Source organism: Bufo bufo, chromosome 2, assembly GCF_905171765.1.
Source record: "Bufo bufo chromosome 2, aBufBuf1.1, whole genome shotgun sequence".
Taxonomy (NCBI): Eukaryota; Metazoa; Chordata; class Amphibia; order Anura; family Bufonidae; genus Bufo; species Bufo bufo.
In genome coordinates, this window is record NC_053390.1 from 371,490,259 (window position 1) to 371,510,191 (window position 19,933).

The 19,933-nt window shown below is 40.2% G+C and overlaps 1 protein-coding gene across 4 annotated transcripts in view; it reads right to left on the bottom strand.

Annotated features, from left to right (window-relative positions):
• The window catches only part of NFIB (nuclear factor I B), a 246,934-nt gene that overhangs the window by 30,406 nt on the left and 196,595 nt on the right, over positions 1 to 19,933 (bottom strand). For all 4 annotated transcript variants that reach the window (XM_040417163.1, XM_040417162.1, XM_040417164.1 and 1 more), the window contains 2 exons: positions 6,857 to 6,995; positions 545 to 627 (listed from right to left, as the gene is read on the bottom strand). In XM_040417163.1, coding sequence (XP_040273097.1) covers positions 545 to 627; positions 6,857 to 6,995 — 222 coding nt within the window. The remainder of the gene's footprint in view (positions 1 to 544; positions 628 to 6,856; positions 6,996 to 19,933) is intronic.

Consider the following 19,933-nt stretch of genomic DNA (forward strand, 5'->3'; position numbering starts at 1 on the left):
AAGCTAATGTTAGGCCAGAAATATATTAAAAGAAAAAAAAATTGCAGATACCACCTCTTGCATTATGGTAACTAAAGACAAACTTTTCAGTGCAAAATCAGCTGTCAGAAATCTTGGCTGAGCCAACAGAGGAGTGCCTGGTGCATTTTACATGTTATATCCAATTGTTTCCTAACATACAAAGACATATCATAATTTGTAATGTGGTGCATCTCAGGAACCTCTCCGAGTTTTGTCACTGTATTTTAGTGTAAATAAAATGGAGTTTATAATTGGAAAAAATAGAAAAGGGAGTGTGTTTTCATTGAAATGCACTGAGCTCTCAGCATCCGATAATGTACACTCACTATGTGTATTGAGGAACACTCTTTTGTGACACGGACACCTTCAATTAAATCTGTTGATATTTGACGTGCCCGGTCATGATCAGAGAACAGCAGGATTTTGTTTGAATACAAGTTATTATAGGTGGTAGCATGCATGCTTTTATGACACTATACCCAAGCATCTCTGATTCATTACACCTGATGTGAAAGCAGCCCACCTGTTGCTGGTGTAGGAAGGCTGGATCTCTAGGGCTTAGTCCCACATATCGATTGGCTTGTGATGTGCCAGAGGCTGTGTAGGCTGGGAAAAAGAGAAAATGGAGACAATGAAAATAGAACAATATCTAAGGCATAATACTCAAAGCTTTACTGACTGTACTTATGTTCATATTCGCCAAGTATCAATAACAGTCAGAGTGATAGATTTACACATGTATACGTTAAAACAAGCAGCAATCTGGTCGATTCTTTCATGGCCATTTATGACAGAATCCTGGTTAGGAAAGTCACTTGCAGACTTTACAGATCCTAGTTGGAAAACTATTACTTAGACTGGCAGCACTACTACAATGCCATCTGCTGCTTGTACTTTTCTCAACTCCTCCATGACAAACAGAAAACGCACAAGCAAATTATTAATTTACCACAATTAAGATCTCTACTGAATATATGAAATGCAACATGCTACCAATCCAATCAGACCTTTCCGTACATGTAATTGTGTTTTAGATCAGCCGATTTAAAATACTGAGTTTTGCATCATGCTATATTATACAGAGTGGGCCATTTATATGGATACACCTTAATAAAATGGGAATGGTTGATGATATTAACTTCCTGTTTGTGGCACATTAGTATATGTGAGGGGGAAAACTTTTCAAGATGGGTGGTGACCATGGCGGCCATTTTGAAGTCGGCCATTTTGAATCCAACCTTTGTTTTTTTCAATAGGAAGAGGGTCATGTGACACATCAAACTTATTGGGAATTTCACACAAAAAACAATGGTAACGTAACTTTATTCTTTCATGAGTTAAAAGTTTCTCTTTGTTTACAGCCATTGACATGTCGCCGAGGTTAACACGTGAGGAGCGGATAGAAATTGTGTTGATGTCTGGTGAATGCAGTAACCGGGTCATTGCAGCAGATTTCAATGCAAGACACCCTACGAGACCACCCATCTCCCATGCTACAGTTAGCAAACTGCTTGCTAAGTTTCGTGAAACTGGTTCAGTGTTGGATTTGCCAAAATGTGGACGCATGAAATCTGTCTCTAATAAAGAAACATCAGTGGCTGTCCTAGCTTCATTCAGCAAGAGCCCACAGTGTAGCACTCGCTGCATGTCACTGGAGAGTTGCATTAGTCGAACATCCCTTCGGCGGATATTAGCTACTCACAAATGGCACCCTTACAAACTCCAGCTACTGCAGCATCTCAACGAGGATGACCCAGATCGGCGCACTGAATTTGCAGAATGGGCAAAACAAAAATTGGAACAGGACCCTCAGTTTACGCAGAAGATTTTGTTCAGTGATGAGGCAAACTTTTATGTGAATGGTGAAGTTAACAAACAAAACCACCGCTATTGGTCTGACACTAACCCACATTGGATAGATCCCTCCAAGACTGTTGGAACAAAAAAATTGATGGTATGGTGTGGTATATGGGGTACAAAGATAGTGGGGCCATTCTTCATCAGTGGAAACCTCAAGGCCACTGGATATGCGAAATTGCTACATGATGATGTGTTTCCCTCTTTATGCACTGAAGCTGGCACGTTCCCTGAGTTTTTCCAGCAAGATGGTGCACCACCACATTATGGGTGTCAGGTCCGAGCATTCCTAGATGAAACTACGGATATTGGAAGCCGGTGCTAGCATTTCTCCTGCGGTGTTGCTATTAGTGTGTGAAGAGTGGGAGAAGAGGGTTGCATTGACAATCCAACACAATGGGCAGCACATTTTATAAGTGGACAGAAAGAATAAAGTTACGCTAAAACCAAGCACACCATTGTTTTTCTTGTGAAATTCCCAATAAGTTTGATGTGTCACATGACCCTCTTCCTATTGAAAAAACAAAAGTTGGATTCAAAATGTCCGACTTCAAAATGGCCGCCATGGTCACCACCCATCTTGAAAAGTTTCCCCCTCACATATACTAATGTGCCACAAACAGGAAGTTAATATCACCAACTATTCCCATTTTATTAAGGTGTATCAATATAAATGGCCCACCCTGTACATTAGAATTGTGGTTGAATTTTTTTTATAATATAAAATGCAATAAAATCTGTTCTTACAGTGTTTTTTAGGCCATCACTTCATGACTGTTACTGAAATTGTAAACTTATATAAGAAAAAAAGACCACGTTACCTATAAGGGGTAGTCCCAACATTACATTTTATCCTCTTTCCACAGGAGAGGAAATAAGTCCAGAAATGAGATGAGAAAGCACTTGTTTAAATCCGGTAATATTCTTAATTAATTCAAACATAAATTCACATTAGTACAAAAGGGGAGCAACACTCCACTACAGGATGACCTACATGTTTTGAACGTCTACTGCGATCTTAGTCATGACAAAACAAGCACATTAAAACTTGTATCACACCACCATATGAGATTAATTAGCAATTATAAAAAGAGACCGGACCATGAGTAACATAACTCTAGATACCAAAACTAGTTATAAATGTAGTGTACCGCACTAGCAAACAATTAACATCCGTGGGGTGATACAAATATATAATAAAAACAAAATACACAATACTTAAAGATACATGGCAAATGGTATCTCTATACAAACATTATAGTATATTCAGCACCCCCAGGTCAGAGAGGGTACACAAATGTATATACAAGAAGTATGCATTTTATATATAAAAATGTATAAGATAAATAAGCCACATTTAGGCCGAGGATAATCAAAAAGTTTGTAAACCTAGAAAAGGGCAATAATAAAAATACAATTCAAAATCCAGTAATAAAGCAGATATTCCCTTTTCAAATTATCTCAAATTTAAACAAAATATCCAATAGGCTTCCTTATTACGCACTCTGTGTTTTATGTCTCCTCCCCTTTGGAGATTTCTGTATTATTTCTACAGCAAAGATTCTAAAGCTTTTAGTGCATCTGTTATTATGATCTGATAAAAATGCTTAGCTGAAAATAGAAATATTGATTTAATTGGGGTTCTCAATATAATTAATGTCTTCCAAAATCCTGGTTTAAATTTTTCTAGTAGCATTACATACAGTCCTGATCAAAAGTTTAAGACCACTTGAAAAAAGGCAAAAAATCATATTTAGCATGGCTAGATCTTAACAAGGTTCCAAGTAGAGCTTCAATATGCAACAAGAAGAAATGGGAGTGAGACAAAACATTTTTTAAGCATTCAATTTAATGAAAACAACGAATAAACTGAAACAGGCTGTTTTTCAGCTGATCAAACGTTTAGGACCACACCTCCAAAAAAAAACTAAACCCCCCTAAAACAGAAATCCAACTTCCAAACATGAACTCAGTAATGAGTAGCTCCGCCGTTATTGTTTATCACTTCCAAAATTCGTTTCGGCATGCTTGATGCAAGCGTTTCCATGAGGTGAGTGGGAACATTTCTCCAAGTGGCGAAGACGGCCGCACGAAGGCCATCTACTGTCTGAAACTGTTGTCCATTTTTGTAAACTTCCCTTGCCATCCATCCCCAAAGGTTCTCAATTGGATTTAGATCAGGGGAACACGCAGGATGGGCCAAAAGAGTGATGTTATTCTCCTGGAAGAAGTCCCTTGTCCTGCGGGCATTGTGTACTGTAGCATTGTCCTGTTGAAAAACCCAGTCGTTACCACACAGACGAGGGCCCTCAGTCATGAGGAATGCTCTCTGCAACATCTGGACATAACCAGCGGCCGTTTGACGCCCCTGCACTTCCTGACCTCCATTGTTCCACTGAAGGAAAAAGCACCCCACCCCAAATAATGGTGCCCCCTCCACTGTGGTGCGTAGAAAACATCTCAGGTGGGATCTGCTTGTCATGCCAGTAACGTTGGAAACCATCAGGACCATCAAGGTTAAATTTTTTCTCATCAGTGAATAAAACTTTCTTCCACCTTTGAATGTCCCATGTTTGGTGCTCTCTTGCAAAGTCCAAACGAGCAGTTCTGTGGCGTTCAAGGAGACGAGGTCTTTGAAGACATTTTTTGTTTTTGAAGCCCTTCAGTCTCAGATGCCATCTGATGGTTATGGGGCTGCAGTCAGCACCAGTAAGGGCCTTAATTTGGGTCGAGGATCGTCCAATGTCTTGACGGACAGCCAATTGGATCCTCCGGCTCAGTGCTGATGAAATTTTTTTGGGTCTTCCACTTGACTTTTTTGTTCCATAACCCTCAGGATCATTTAAGAAATTCCAAATGACTGTCTTACTGCGTCCCATCTCAGCAGCGATGGCGCGCTGTGAGAGACCCTGCTTATGCAGTTCAACAACCCGACCACGTTCAAAAAGGGAGAGTTTTTTTGCCTTTGCCATTACAACGTGTGATTACCTGACAGAAAATGACAATGAATCCACATCTTTGCACAGATTCGGCCTTTTAAAGGCATGTGGTCCTAAAATTTGGATCAGCTGAAAAACAGCCTGTTTCAGTTTAATCGTTATTTTCAATTAATTGAATGCTCAAAAAATATTTTGTCTCACTCTCATTTCTTCTTGTTGCATGTTGAAGCTCTACTTGGAACCTTGTTAAGATCCAACAATGTAAAATTTTTTGCCATTTTTCAAGTGGTCTTAAACTTTTGATCAGGACTGTACATCAAAGCACAATCTACAGTATCACATAAACCACCCATTGTGAATTACAATTAATATATTGGTTTATCAAGAAAGCGACTGTGATCAGAATTCTGAAAGGATCTACATTGTTAAACATGTCATCATGTACCACATTTACAAAAACCCTACTAATGTAGGGAACAAATGAGAAAAAACGAGTCACAGATTGCTAAAAGTATGCGATTTTCTAGCAACCACCCTACACGAAAATTTAGACTAGCACATTCATAGTCACATGTGCATATCCTTCAAGGAAACATGCTTGATAAAAAAATGGCTGCACAACATTTCACATACAAACAATAGAGCTGCACATCTCACAACGCTAGTGTGAAACTAGCCTAAAATGCATACTTCTATTTACATTTGTGTACCCACTCTGACCTGGAGGTGCTGATTATACTAAAATGTTTGCATAGAGATACCATTTGCCATGTATCCTTATGTATTGTGTATTTAGTTTTTTATTATATATTTGTATCACCCCACGGATGTTAATTGTTTTCTAGTGCGGTACCGAATCTATGGTTTAGGTATCTAGAGATATGTTACTTACGGTCCGGTCTCTTATTATAATTGCAAATGAATCTCACATGGTGGTCTGATACAAATAGCCAGGTTTTACTGTGCTTGTTTTGCCATTACTAAGAACACACTAGATGTTTAAAACTCATTGGACATCCTGTAGTCGGGTGCTGATACCCTTTTGTCCTGCTGTGATTTTATGTTTGAATCAATAAAGAATATTACCAGATTTTGATCAAGTGCTGAATCATCTTGTTTCTGCATTTGCATCACTGCTTAAGTCTAGCAGGATCCTGTGCATGGTGAACCGATATCTCTCTTTGATTGGTATGAGCTGGAGTTCTCTTTCTTAAGAATACGATGTCTGATTAGTGGGGAAGTGTTAATTGAGACCCTCACCGATCATGTAAAAAGGAGTATGTATCACCCCATATGAATGGAGGGGAGGCCCAGTATGCGCACTGCAGCTCTATTAATTTTCTATTGGACCGCTGATGATAGACAAGTATAGCTCAGCATAGTATAGCTCACAAAGGTGATTTGCACTCTGGGAAGTGTCATCTTTACCCTGTGTTTTAAGAGCCGAGCAATCAAGCTCTGGATAGTAGTGAAAAAGTGAAAATATAGAAATAATGAAAAGCTTAAACAAAATACTCTCAATAATCTCAAAGAGTGTCATTTAATTCTGAATATCCTTCAACTATTAAGAATATAGAGTAATTTATACTTGTATGGAATCAAATGCCCAGTATCTTCACAAACATATGATTGTATCAATTTATCACAAATGTTCACTTCTACTGTAAACACTCTATTGCGCACACACACACACAAAATTACAGGTCCTTATTAAAAAGTAATGATATAGGGATCACACTAAATCCATGAAATTAGGCATTTGTCATACTTTAATTTATTATGCCTTTCACCAAGTTTATATCCTCAAGCAATCTTCAATTAGAAGAGGTTAGCTAACCTCTTGGCGCAGATATTACCAATTAATTATGAAATCTTTGATTTTGCAGCATAGCTTAATCTGCTAATCTAAAAAAATCATTCTGACAATTAAGGACTTTAACATTCACTTTCCACCCTGAAGCGCACACCAAGTGGATTCAACTGAACTTCAACATTACACTAGACACTGTAGTACTTTCTAGCTGATAAATTTAGCTCACCTTCAGTGGATGTAGTGATGGGCTTTGTGTCAGTCATCGTTAGCGTCACAGGTCTCACTGCACCATGATGAGGTGATGGCGCCAACACAGGAGTGAAGTGACCAGGAACCTTTCCTACAACTTGCCCACTGCTGTTAGGCTGTGGAGAAATAACCAAAATATTAATATAGCACGGATGACCATCAATCTACATTTCCACCCTGCAGGACCAAGACTGATGTTTGAAAAGCAAACTGTTTAATGTTATTTTTATGTAATTTATTTCCTTACACAACATCCCTGAATGCAAGCAATCAAAAGACTTCATCATGAACTTTATATCAGAACAAGACATTTTTTACCACTAAATGTATTTTGACAAAACTTTCTAAGGTTGGCTTGGAGACACTGAAGGTACAGTTATTGCAGCCTTTGTCTTTATAGTGAGCGCAATCTCAATCTTCATAAAAATAAAAAAAAGACCTAGAATTATTTGGGGTAAAAAAGATTTTTGTTTCATGACATTCCCACTAACACGGCCATAGTTTACAATCGTTAAGCTTTTCACATCTTCCAACTGAGGCTTAGAAATTCTAATAAAATAAGTTATATAACAATTGAATTGAAGTTGGATTTGAAGGGGAAAACAGAAGAGGTAAACCTGAAAGCAACAGGGGGAAAGTTGTATCTATACATGCTGTCAACCAAACCAGCAGCAGTTGCTAATGTGTCTATTGAAACTGTCACACAAGACAATAGAAAAGACTCTATAACGAGCTACATAGAATTTTATCACAATAGAGTCATTGAAACAAAAATCACTACAAGCATTTTAAGGAAATTGTGTTTGTGAAACAGGCAAAGAGCAGTCTAAAAGATGCTTTCCTTGTGCCTACAGTCGGTATTTATATAGTGCTTTATCTCCAACTCAGAGCTCGAGGGTATACATAATGGCCCATATATTTCCAGTAACTGCTTCTTTTTTTTGTTGGGAGGGGTGACATATGTATGCCACAGAACACTACAACTTTAAGGAAAAGCACTTCCCGATGGATCCTTTTTCCACTAATGTGCTGACACAGATTACCTGGTCAGGAAAAAGATCAGTACAAATGGAACTGCTGCCTTTTTGCTTATCTTCAGCCTGTGAAAATATATAATGTGATGGTAAATATTATTACTACTATGTACCACTATTCCTTTAATATTTGGATTGGGATTTTTCAATAAAACATGAGTCAAAAGAAAAATAAACACACTTTCACTGGGATCAGGCATCATTTTATTTTAAACAGAAAGAAGTTTGTGTGTTTCACTATGCACCATGTTTGAAAAACTATGGAAGGCTGAGAATATATTTTTACAAGTGTAAAACATCAATATGCACAGATTCTTTATCAGTTACTGACGCAGCATTCTCCAGCTATGGACTGCTGTCATGTGGCAATGGCGGTCAGACTTTTGCTCGGACTCAGGTGTTAAACTGCAGCAAAAAGCTTTCCAACAAAGGCATCTGGCAGTTTGGCAAGCTTTGGAGCCAGTTGTGATCACAGCTTTAGGGCTGCCTTGGGGTACGCCATTTGTCTTGGAAGCTAATCAACTCTGTAATCATTGTTTTGGCTATGACAACCTTTTTCTTTCTCTATGCTAAAAATAATTCCTGTGTTATCAGTGTATAAAGTGTCTGCAGAAATAGCAAAATTGCCAATGTACAAGTCAAGTAATTCAGCCATTTGCTTATTCTTGAGCCACTGCCATCTGTTTCACATATAATGCTGGAGAAAAACGAACTTGCCTTATAAAAGTTATCAGAAACATAGACTCATCAATATAACCCCTCTATCTAACAAAAAAGACTACTATTTACTAGATGCTATTTCCCTGGTAGGGTTTCCACAGTGTTAAGTGTAAGACAATAAAGTATTAATTTATCATGTATTATATGTCTTTATATTCTAGGTTTATTGTTTTGCTCCATGCTACATATGTCACCATTAAACTGAATTATTGTTTGGATTTTTCATTATTTGCATGACAAAGAACCTTATCTATGGAAATTACTACAACAGGCTAAGATTCCAAAATGCTCTGGTGATACTGATGTAAGTTTGCCAACCTTGCCCCAAACTGTTCAGATATGATGCCATTATTATACGCGCAATCACTAATACAATTGCAATATTATTCTGATACGCTAAGATTTGTTGATACTGGAATCAGTTGTAATGAAAAAAAACAACTGAACTCAGACACAATATGAGGGCTCGTTGAGACAACCGTAGTGTTTTACGGTCCGCAAACTGAGGTACCGCAAAACATGGATACTGGCCCGTGTGCATTCCGCATTTTGCGGACTGCACATGGCCGGCACTATGATACAAAATGCCTATTCTTGTCTTCCAATTTGCTAAAATATTGAGCTGTATGTGAACAACAATCATGTAAACTTGTTGAGAACTAAATTCATGGACCCATAAGTCAGAAATAATAACTACTGTGCCATGATCTCAGGCTTACATGTCGCTGCTCAGCCATGGAAACGGACACAGATTTTAGAGACAGTTTTGAAAATTAAAATAGTAGAGTGTTGAAACTTGAAATAGATGATCTTATAACACTAAGTAATGCTAACCTCTATAAACAGCCTCTGTAAAGATGTACTTTCATGATACTAGTATATGTACTACCTAATTGTTCCATGTACAGTGGTGCTTGAAAACTTGTGGACCCTTTTGGATTTTCTATATTTCTGCATAAAATTGACCTAAAACTACATAAGTCCTAGAAGTAGGGATCGACCGATTATCGGTTTTACCGATATTATCGGCCGATATTGAGGATTTTGAACGTTATCGGTATCGGCATCTATTTTGCCGATATACCGATAACGTATTGGGAACACAGAATGCGCTGCTCTCAGCGCGTTCTGTGTTCCCTCCGCAGCACAGGGGAGAAGGAAGCAGTGTCTCCCTCCCCCTGTGCTGCTGCTGCCGCTGCCGCCAATAGCAGGAGAGGAGACAAGAGGAGGGGAGGGGCTGTGGCCGCTGCGCCACCAATGAAGATGAGTCTTTCATTAATTCATATACAGGAGGCGGGAGCTGGCTGCAGAATCACATAGCCGGCTCCCGACCTCTATGAACGGCAGCTGCGGTCCGCTGTAGTTAACCCCTTAGGTGCTGCGGATCGCAGCTACCGTTCATAGAGGTCGGGAGCCGGCTATGTGATTCTGCAGCCAGCTCCCGCCTCCTGTATATGAATGAGAGACTTATGTTCATTGGTGGTGCAGTGCGCCCCCCCAAGCCCCCTAGTATTAATCATTGGTGGCGCAGTGCGCCCCCCACCCCCATTCCAATAGTAAAAACATTGGTGGCGCAGCGCGCCCCCCCCCCAGTATTAATCATTGGTGGCAGTGGCCACAGGATCCCCTCCTCCTCCGATCGGAGCCCCAGCAGTGTAAGCCTGGGGCTCCGATCGGTTACCATGGCAGCCAGGACGCTATTGAAGCCCTGGCTGCCATGGTAAGCTCCATGCTGCTGTGTGCACAAAGCACAGAGCAGCAGGGACATTGTGATCTCCTATTCACCCTGATAGAGCTCTATCAGGGTGAATAGGACAAGGGTTCTAGTCCCTAAGGGGGCTAAAAGTTACTAAAAAAAAAAATCAAACACAAAAATCTTAAGTATAAATGAAAAATATTTTCAAAAAAAATAAAATAATAATACACGTTAACAATAAACATTAATTTTCAGCAGATTTGTGTAGGAAAAATTTTTTTTTCCTCAAAAATAAAAATACCCAGAATATCGGTATAAATTATCGGCTATCGGCCTGAAAGTTGACAAATTATCGGTATCGGCCCTAAAAAATCAATATCGGTCGATCCCTACCTAGAAGTAAATAAAGATAACCAAGTCAAACAACTAACAAACAACTGTCAAAATAATAGACTTGGTCATTTATTTATTGAGGAAAATTATCCAAAATAACATATCTGTGAGTGGCAAAAGTATGTGAACCTTTAGAATTAACAGATAATTTGAAGGTGAAATTAAAGTAATGTGTTTTCAATCAATGAGATGAGAATCAGGTGTAAGTGGGCAGCCTGTTTTATTAGAATAACAGGGATCTATCAATGTTTGGAGAAGTATATCAAGGCACAAACAAAGGAGATTTCTGAAGACCTCAGAAGAAAAGTTGTTGATGCTCATCAAGCTGGAAAAGGTTACAAAACCATCTCTGAAAGGTTTGGACTCCACCAAATCCCCAGTCAAATAGATTGTGTACAAATGGAGGAAATTCAAGACCATTATTACTCTCCTCAGCAGTGGTCCACAAACAAAGGTCACTCCAAGATCAAGGCATGCAATGTTCCACAAGGTCACAAAGGAAACCAAAGTAACCTCTAAGCACCTAAAGGCCTCTCTCACATTAGCTAATGTTCATGAGTTCACCATCAGAAGGACACTGAACAACAATAGTGTGCACAGCAAGATTGCAAGAAAAGAGACGCTGCTTTAAAAAAGAACATTGCTGCCCATCCGCAGTTTGCTAAAGATCACCAGGACAAATCAGAAGGATATTGGAACAATGTTTTCTGGACGGTTGAGACCAAACAGAATCTTTTGGTTTAAATGAGAAGCATTATGTGTGGAGAAAGGAAATCATCCCTCTGTGAAACACAGTGGTGGTGGTATCAATGTTTGGGCCTGTTTGCCATCATTCATGGAACAATGAATTATACCAGCAATCTCTAAATGAAAATGTCAGGAATTCAGCCCATGAGCTGCATTTGAAGAGAATATGGGTCATGCAACAAGACAATGACCCTAAGCACACAAGCCGTTTTACCAAAAATTGGTTAAAGAAGAATAAACTTAAAGTTTTGGAATGGCCAAGTTAAAATCCTGACCTTAAATTAATAAAAATCTTGAGGAAGAACCTGATGCGAGAGGTTTATTGGCGGGAACCCACCAACATAATAGAGTTGAAGCTGTTTTGTATGGAGGAATGGGCTAAAATTCCTCCAAGCCGTTTTGCAGGACTAATCAATATTTACACAAACATTTGGTTGCCGTTATTGCTGCACAAAGGGGTCACACCAGATACTGAAAACAAGGGTTCACAAACTTTTTTCACTCACAGACATGTAATATTTTGACTTTTTTTGACTTGCTTATCCTTATCTACACAGGACTAAGAAAAATTTTAAGGGTTCAGAAACTTTAAAGCACCACTGTATTTTTAGTCACTCCAGAAACCTATTCAAGCTCTTGTCCATGATCCATTTAGTTGCAGTTATTGCTGCACAAAGGGGTCACATTAGATACAGAAAACAAGGGTTCACAAACTATTTCCCCTCACAGACATGTAATATTGGATAATTTCTCCAGAAAATAAATGACCAAGTATAATATTTTAGACTTTATTTTTTATTTGGTTATCCTTATCTACTTAGGACTGAAAATCTGATGCAGTTTTAGGTCAGTTATGCAGAAATATAGAAAAATTTGAAGGGTTCGGAAACTTTAAAGCACCACTGTATTTTTAGTCACTCCAGAATCCTATTCAAGCTCTTGTTCATGATCCATGGGGCACAGAGCTGATTTATTGTTTTTATCATAAAATTAGTTTTACTTAACCCACAGATAGAATATTGTCCTCTTAGTTTCTCGCTTTAAACCAATACGAGCTCTATAACTATAAATTAATATTTTTCCCCTACATGTTCACTTGAATGGCATAGTTATCTCTATAATCAATGCAATGGTAATGTACGGTAATTACACCACAAAATTGCTGTGGGGACTACAAGACAGCTCAGTTGCTTGTCCTAACAATCTAAAAGAGATCAGTACAAAGCGTGGCTGGGGAAGAACAGTTCATTCTAAGTAAAACCTGGCATGGTATCTGTTATTTCCATCTGTAGTGCTGTTAAACGGGAACCCTTTTTACAGATGCAGATATTTCCGTACGGGAAGGCCGTACATTGTACACAGATATTATATTTCATACATTATTTTCTTTCTTAAAAGACCATGTTTCCCTAGTGGAAGAATTGCAAAATTTGTGGTGCATGTTTTACATTTATCTATTTAGCTTGCTGGCTTTCAATATCCAGGAATAAAAAGATACGGGCTATTGATCAACAATATATACAAGATAGCTGCAGTCACTACAACAAAACCTAAAAGCTAGAATAAAAATTTTAAAATTACCGTATTTTCTGGCGTATAAGACGACCCCCAACTTTTCAATTTAAAATATAGGGTTTGGGCTAATCTCGTTGTATAAGACTACCCCTGCCTGCCCAGCCCTCCCTGTCTCTAAGACGATCTTCTCCAGTCCAGGGAACTGACCATGGCAGCCAGGGCTTCAGTAGCGTCCTGGCTGCCATGGTAACCTATCTTTAACTTTTCACATTTCCAGTTTCCACATAGAAACTACTAGGGGCTGGGAAAAGATGGTGGGTCCATTGCCATGGGGGATCTGTGGATGGCACTGTTATGGATGAGATCTGTGGATGGCACTGTTATGGATGGGATCTGTGGATGGCACTGTTATGGGGAGGGGATCTGTGGATGGCACTGTTATGGGGAGGGGGATCTGTGGATGGTACTGTTATGGGGAGGGGGATCTGTGGATGACACTGCTATGGGGAGGGGTATCTGTGGATGACACTGTTATGGGGGGATCTATAGATGACACTATATAGCATCTTATGCTATATGTGTCATCCACAGATCTCCCCCATAACAGTGTCCCCAATACACCGGCCCCGCCACTCACAGCAGTATAACATCTAAAGACTATTCCTTAACCGGCAGTAACTTGAACTTTAAATCAGCGCTATGATCTTTATTACCTTACAATGAAGCTCCACAGCGCTGATTTAAAGTTCAAGTTACTGCCGGTTAAGGAATAGTCTTTAGATATTATACTGCTAAGTTTCCGCCTCCAGTCCCTCCTCCCTCCCGGCTGATACATTGCTGCGCTGTGAAGCATTGCAGCCAGAGATGTATCAGGGACTTAACTGCGGCAGTGCGGGAGCGTGCAGGATTTACGGGACCCGCAGGCATAGTGCCTGACAGCCCGCTCCCGCCCGCATTGCAACGAATTGGCCGATTATTCGATAACGTTGATTAATCGATGCAGCCCTACAGTGAATAAATTAAGAAAGGGGCGGCACTGGGATCCAGTATTCGGGGCGCGGCAGTACAGGGGGGAGGGAGGGACTCCTACCTTCACCCATGTACTGCCTTATACCCGGCGTATAAGACCACCCCCGACTTTTGAAAATAATTTCTAGTGTTAGTAAATCATCTTATACGCCGGAAAATACAGTACTCAAAGTCTAAAATTAATTGTTCCTTCATTTTTTCTTGGATATATAGCAATCAATTGTGAACACTTGGAGTTGATGAAGTCTGTTACATGCTATGCACATTGATCTGTTCTGCTGACACAAGGCTATAACATATTACTCTGGGCCTTAAAGCCAAATAAACCACATTGCACAGCATGTCTCATCAGATCCTGTGAGACTTTTTACAGCTGTTGGCCCACTTTGCAGCAGATGCTTTGCTTTTTGACCTTTTTGCAGTACTGTCCTCTGTATCACATTATGTACCAAGCCAAGTTTGCCATACTGCCAGCACATATTGCATTCCTGCTGTTGCTACTTGCAGTCCCCCAAACATATTGATCATTAAGCTGATAAAACTGGTCATATAGAGGGTACATTCCAAAAATATTTGTGATTTTCTATATCTGGTAACCTAAATGCACCCTTTATGTTGCTGAATGCTGTGGGCAGTAGTCAAACATAAAGTAATTAATTTACCAATTGATATCTTACTTCACATCACTTCAGCGTGCTTTAGCAAAATGTGACTATAACAAATAGGACCCAAGGACACAAACCTAGGCTAAAGTTTATTTGTACAGAGCAGAGAAAGGTAATAAGAAAGAAGAATAAATCACATAATGAAGAGATGTAGTTAATGCAATTCCAAGGTGCTGTATGTCTAAAAGAGGGTATCCATACATAATATAACACCAAACAAGTACAATGAGCGTGAATTTACTAATAGACTAGTAAAGAGGCGGGTAAGGACCCTGCCCATGAGGGTTTACAATCTACAAGGGAAGGGGGAACAAGATACAGACTATACACAATGATCCAGTGTGTCAGTGTTTACTTATGTGTAAATAAGACAAGTTCAGGAGAAAAAAAAAAGTTATAGCTATTAGAAGGCAATGTTGAAAAAATGAAAACAAATTGCTTGGTCTTTAAGGCCCAAAACAAACTAGTCACTAAAGGGTTAAATATGGAGGTTTTAAACCCTAGTCACAAAATGATGCATTGCTACACAACTATGTATACCTACCAGTCTAGTAATATGTAGATTGTGTGATATTCCACAGTAAATGGCTTAAGGCCATCTGACCAAGAGGTAGGGGTGTGGTTTGAATGTTTATTTGCAAAAAAATAAAATAAAATAAAACCCGCCATTTTTTGCACTGGCCACTAAGCATAATAACAGTTGCCACTTCTTGGACTGTACAGATTTTACTACACTTCACTGCATTTATCTGCTTATCATTACAGGCAGGATTAGAATGGCATATATCACCTATATACAGAAAACACTTACAATAGGTGATTATCATAGCTTATCTACTCCCTCCTAACCTCTGCACAATGGTCACAGAGCATGCCTAGAAAACTCTACCATAAAAGTCAATAGGGTCCTCTCCGGCCCATGATGGCTGCTGTAAAGTATATCTTTAAACGCTATTAACAACAGCTCAAGCAAGTTGGCCAACTAGAAAAAAGGATATGTGTCACCATCTGGTTTTAACTGGCAGAAACAATTGACACATTCCCTTTAATGACACTTTAAGTAAGAGAGGAAGAAGGCCTATATACAGTAAATGGCTCTGTTGATTTTTTGTCACATGTGGGAAATATTTTACATGAAAACACCTTTCTATATGTTTTTCATTCTACAGCATCAGCTCCAGTTTTCCTTCATAAAATGAGACTTTAGGTGTTATTATACAGCTGAATAGCTACAATAAGGGGATGTTTTCCCACAGCGGATTTTGAAAATGAGCTGAAAAAATCAGCGTGGAATCCATGCAGATTTTCTGGGCAGTATTGGTACAGTTTTTGGCACATATGTTTTTTTTCCAGCTTCTCATTCATTTGAATGGGAGAATCAGTGCAGATTCCCCTACAAGATAGCGCATGCTGCTTCTTTTTTCCATGCAGTTTTTTAAATTGTGGGAAAAAAATGCTTTTTTTTATGCATTTTATGTGCGGATCCCGCACAGAAAACGAGAAAAAAACACCATCAAAAAACCTTGTGTGAACGGATCCTAAGGTTGATATTACACTGCCCAATCTTTGGGAAGAGTAAGCACCAATGGATCATAACACATCTATCTGTGCTTGTTTGCACCGGCCTGATTACACAGGCCGATGCATACTGAATGCGGTAGGAACGGTTCCTTCATACCTTCTCTTTTATCCATTATCTGCAGCACATCCCTGATTACACAGGCCAATGCATACTGAATGCGGTAGGAACGGTTCCTTCATACCATCTCTTCTATCCATTATCTGCAGCACATCCCTGATTACACAGGCCGATGCATACTGAATGCGGTAGGAACGGTTCCTTCATACCTTCTCTTCTATTCATTATCTGCAGCACATCCCTGATTACACAGGTCGATGCATACTGAATGCGGTAGGAACGGTTCCTTCATACCTTCTCTTCTATTCATTATCTGCAGCACATCCCTGATTACACAGGCCGATGCATACTGAATGCGGTAGGAACAGTTCCTTCATACCTTCTCTTCTATCCATTATCTGCAGCACATCCCTGATTACACAGGCCGATGCATACTGAATGCGGTAGGAACGGTTCCTTCATACCTTCTCTTCTATTCATTATCTGCAGCACATCTCTGATTACACAGGTCGATGCATACTGAATGCGGTAGGAACGGTTCCTTCATACCTTCTCTTCTATCCATTATCTGCAGCACATCCCTGATTACACAGGCCGATGCATACTGAATGCGGTAGGAACGGTTCCTTCATACCATCTCTTCTATCCATTATCTGCAGCACATCCCTGATTACACAGGCCGATGCATACTGAATGCGGTAGGAACAGTTCCTTCATACCTTCTCTTCTATCCATTATCTGCAGCACATCCCTGATTACACAGGCCGATGCATACTGAATGCGGTAGGAACGGTTCCTTCATACCTTCTCTTCTATCCATTATCTGCAGCACATCCCTGATTACACAGGTCGATGCATACTGAATGCGGTAGGAACAGTTCCTTCATACCATCTCTGCTATTCATTATCTGCAGCACATCCCTGATTACACAGGCCGATGCATACTGAATGCGGTAGGAACAGATCCTTCATACCTTCTCTTCTATTCATTATCTGCAGCACATCCCTGATCACACAGGCCGATGCATACTGAATGCGGTAGGAACGGTTCCTTCATACCATCTCTTCTATTCATTATCTGCAGCACATCTCTGATTACACAGGCCGATGCATACTGAATGCGGTAGGGACAGTTCCTTCATACCTTCTCTTCTATTCATTATCTGAAGCACATCCCTGATTACACAGGCCGATGCATACTGAATGCGGTAGGAACAGTTCCTTCATACCATCTCTTCTATTCATTATCTGAAGCACATCCCTGATTACACAGGCCGATGCATACTGAATGCGGTAGGAACAGATCCTTCATACCTTCTCTTCTATTCATTATCTGCAGCACATCTCTGATTACACAGGCCGATGCATACTGAATGCGGTAAGAACGGTTCCTTCATACCTTCTCTTCTATTCTTTATCTGCAGCACATCCCTGATTACACAGGCCGATGCATACTGAATGCGGTAGGAACAGATCCTTCATACCTTCTCTTCTATTCATTATCTGCAGCACATCTCTGATTACACAGGCCGATGCATACTGAATGCGGTAGGGACAGTTCCTTCATACCTTCTCTTCTATTCATTATCTGAAGCACATCCCTGATTACACAGGCCGATGCATACTGAATGCGGTAGGAACAGTTCCTTCATACCATCTCTTCTATTCATTATCTGCAGCACATCCCTGATTACACAGGTCGATGCATACTGAATGCGGTAGGAACAGTTCCTTCATACCATCTTTTCTATTCATTATCTGCAGCACATCCCTGATCACACAGGCCGATGCATACTGAATGCGGTAGGAACGGTTCCTTCATACCTTCTCTTCTATTCTTTATCTGCAGCACATCCCTGATTACACAGGCCGATGCATACTGAATGCGGTAGGAACGGTTCCTTCATACCTTCTCTTCTATTCTTTATCTGCAGCACATCTCTGATTACACAGGCCGATGCATACTGAATGCGGTAGGGACGGTTCCTTCATACCTTCTCTTCTATTCATTATCTGAAGCACATCTCTGATTACACAGGCCGATGCATACTGAATGCGGTAGGGACGGTTCCTTCATACCTTCTCTTCTATTCATTATCTGAAGCACATCCCTGATCACACAGGCCGATGCATACTGAATGCGGTAGGAACGGTTCCTTCATACCTTCTCTTCTATTCTTTATCTGCAGCACATCCCTGATTACACAGGCCGATGCATACGGAATGCGGTAGGAACAGTTCTTTCATACCATCTCTTCTATTCATTATCTGAAGCACATCCCTGATTACACAGGCCGATGCATACTGAATGCGGTAGGAACAGTTCCTTCATACCATCTCTTCTATTCATTATCTGAAGCACATCCCTGATTACACAGGCCGATGCATACTGAATGCGGTAGGAACAGATCCTTCATACCTTCTCTTCTATTCATTATCTGCAGCACATCTCTGATTACACAGGCCGATGCATACTGAATGCGGTAAGAACGGTTCCTTCATACCTTCTCTTCTATTCTTTATCTGCAGCACATCCCTGATTACACAGGCCGATGCATACTGAATGCGGTAGGAACAGATCCTTCATACCTTCTCTTCTATTCATTATCTGCAGCACATCTCTGATTACACAGGCCGATGCATACTGAATGCGGTAGGGACAGTTCCTTCATACCTTCTCTTCTATTCATTATCTGAAGCACATCCCTGATTACACAGGCCGATGCATACTGAATGCGGTAGGAACAGTTCCTTCATACCATCTCTTCTATTCATTATCTGCAGCACATCCCTGATTACACAGGTCGATGCATACTGAATGCGGTAGGAACAGTTCCTTCATACCATCTTTTCTATTCATTATCTGCAGCACATCCCTGATCACACAGGCCGATGCATACTGAATGCGGTAGGAACGGTTCCTTCATACCTTCTCTTCTATTCTTTATCTGCAGCACATCCCTGATTACACAGGCCGATGCATACTGAATGCGGTAGGAACGGTTCCTTCATACCTTCTCTTCTATTCTTTATCTGCAGCACATCTCTGATTACACAGGCCGATGCATACTGAATGCGGTAGGGACGGTTCCTTCATACCTTCTCTTCTATTCATTATCTGAAGCACATCTCTGATTACACAGGCCGATGCATACTGAATGCGGTAGGGACGGTTCCTTCATACCTTCTCTTCTATTCATTATCTGAAGCACATCCCTGATCACACAGGCCGATGCATACTGAATGCGGTAGGAACGGTTCCTTCATACCTTCTCTTCTATTCTTTATCTGCAGCACATCCCTGATTACACAGGCCGATGCATACGGAATGCGGTAGGAACAGTTCTTTCATACCATCTCTTCTATTCATTATCTGCAGCACATCCCTGATTACACAGGCCGATGCATACTGAATGCGGTAGGGACAGTTCCTTCATACCTTCTCTTCTATTCATTATCTGAAGCACATCCCTGATTACAAAGGCCGATGCATACTGAATGCGGTAGGAACAGTTCCTTCATACCATCTCTTCTATTCATTATCTGCAGCACATCCCTGATTACACAGGTCGATGCATACTGAATGCGGAAGGAACAGTTCCTTCATACCATCTCT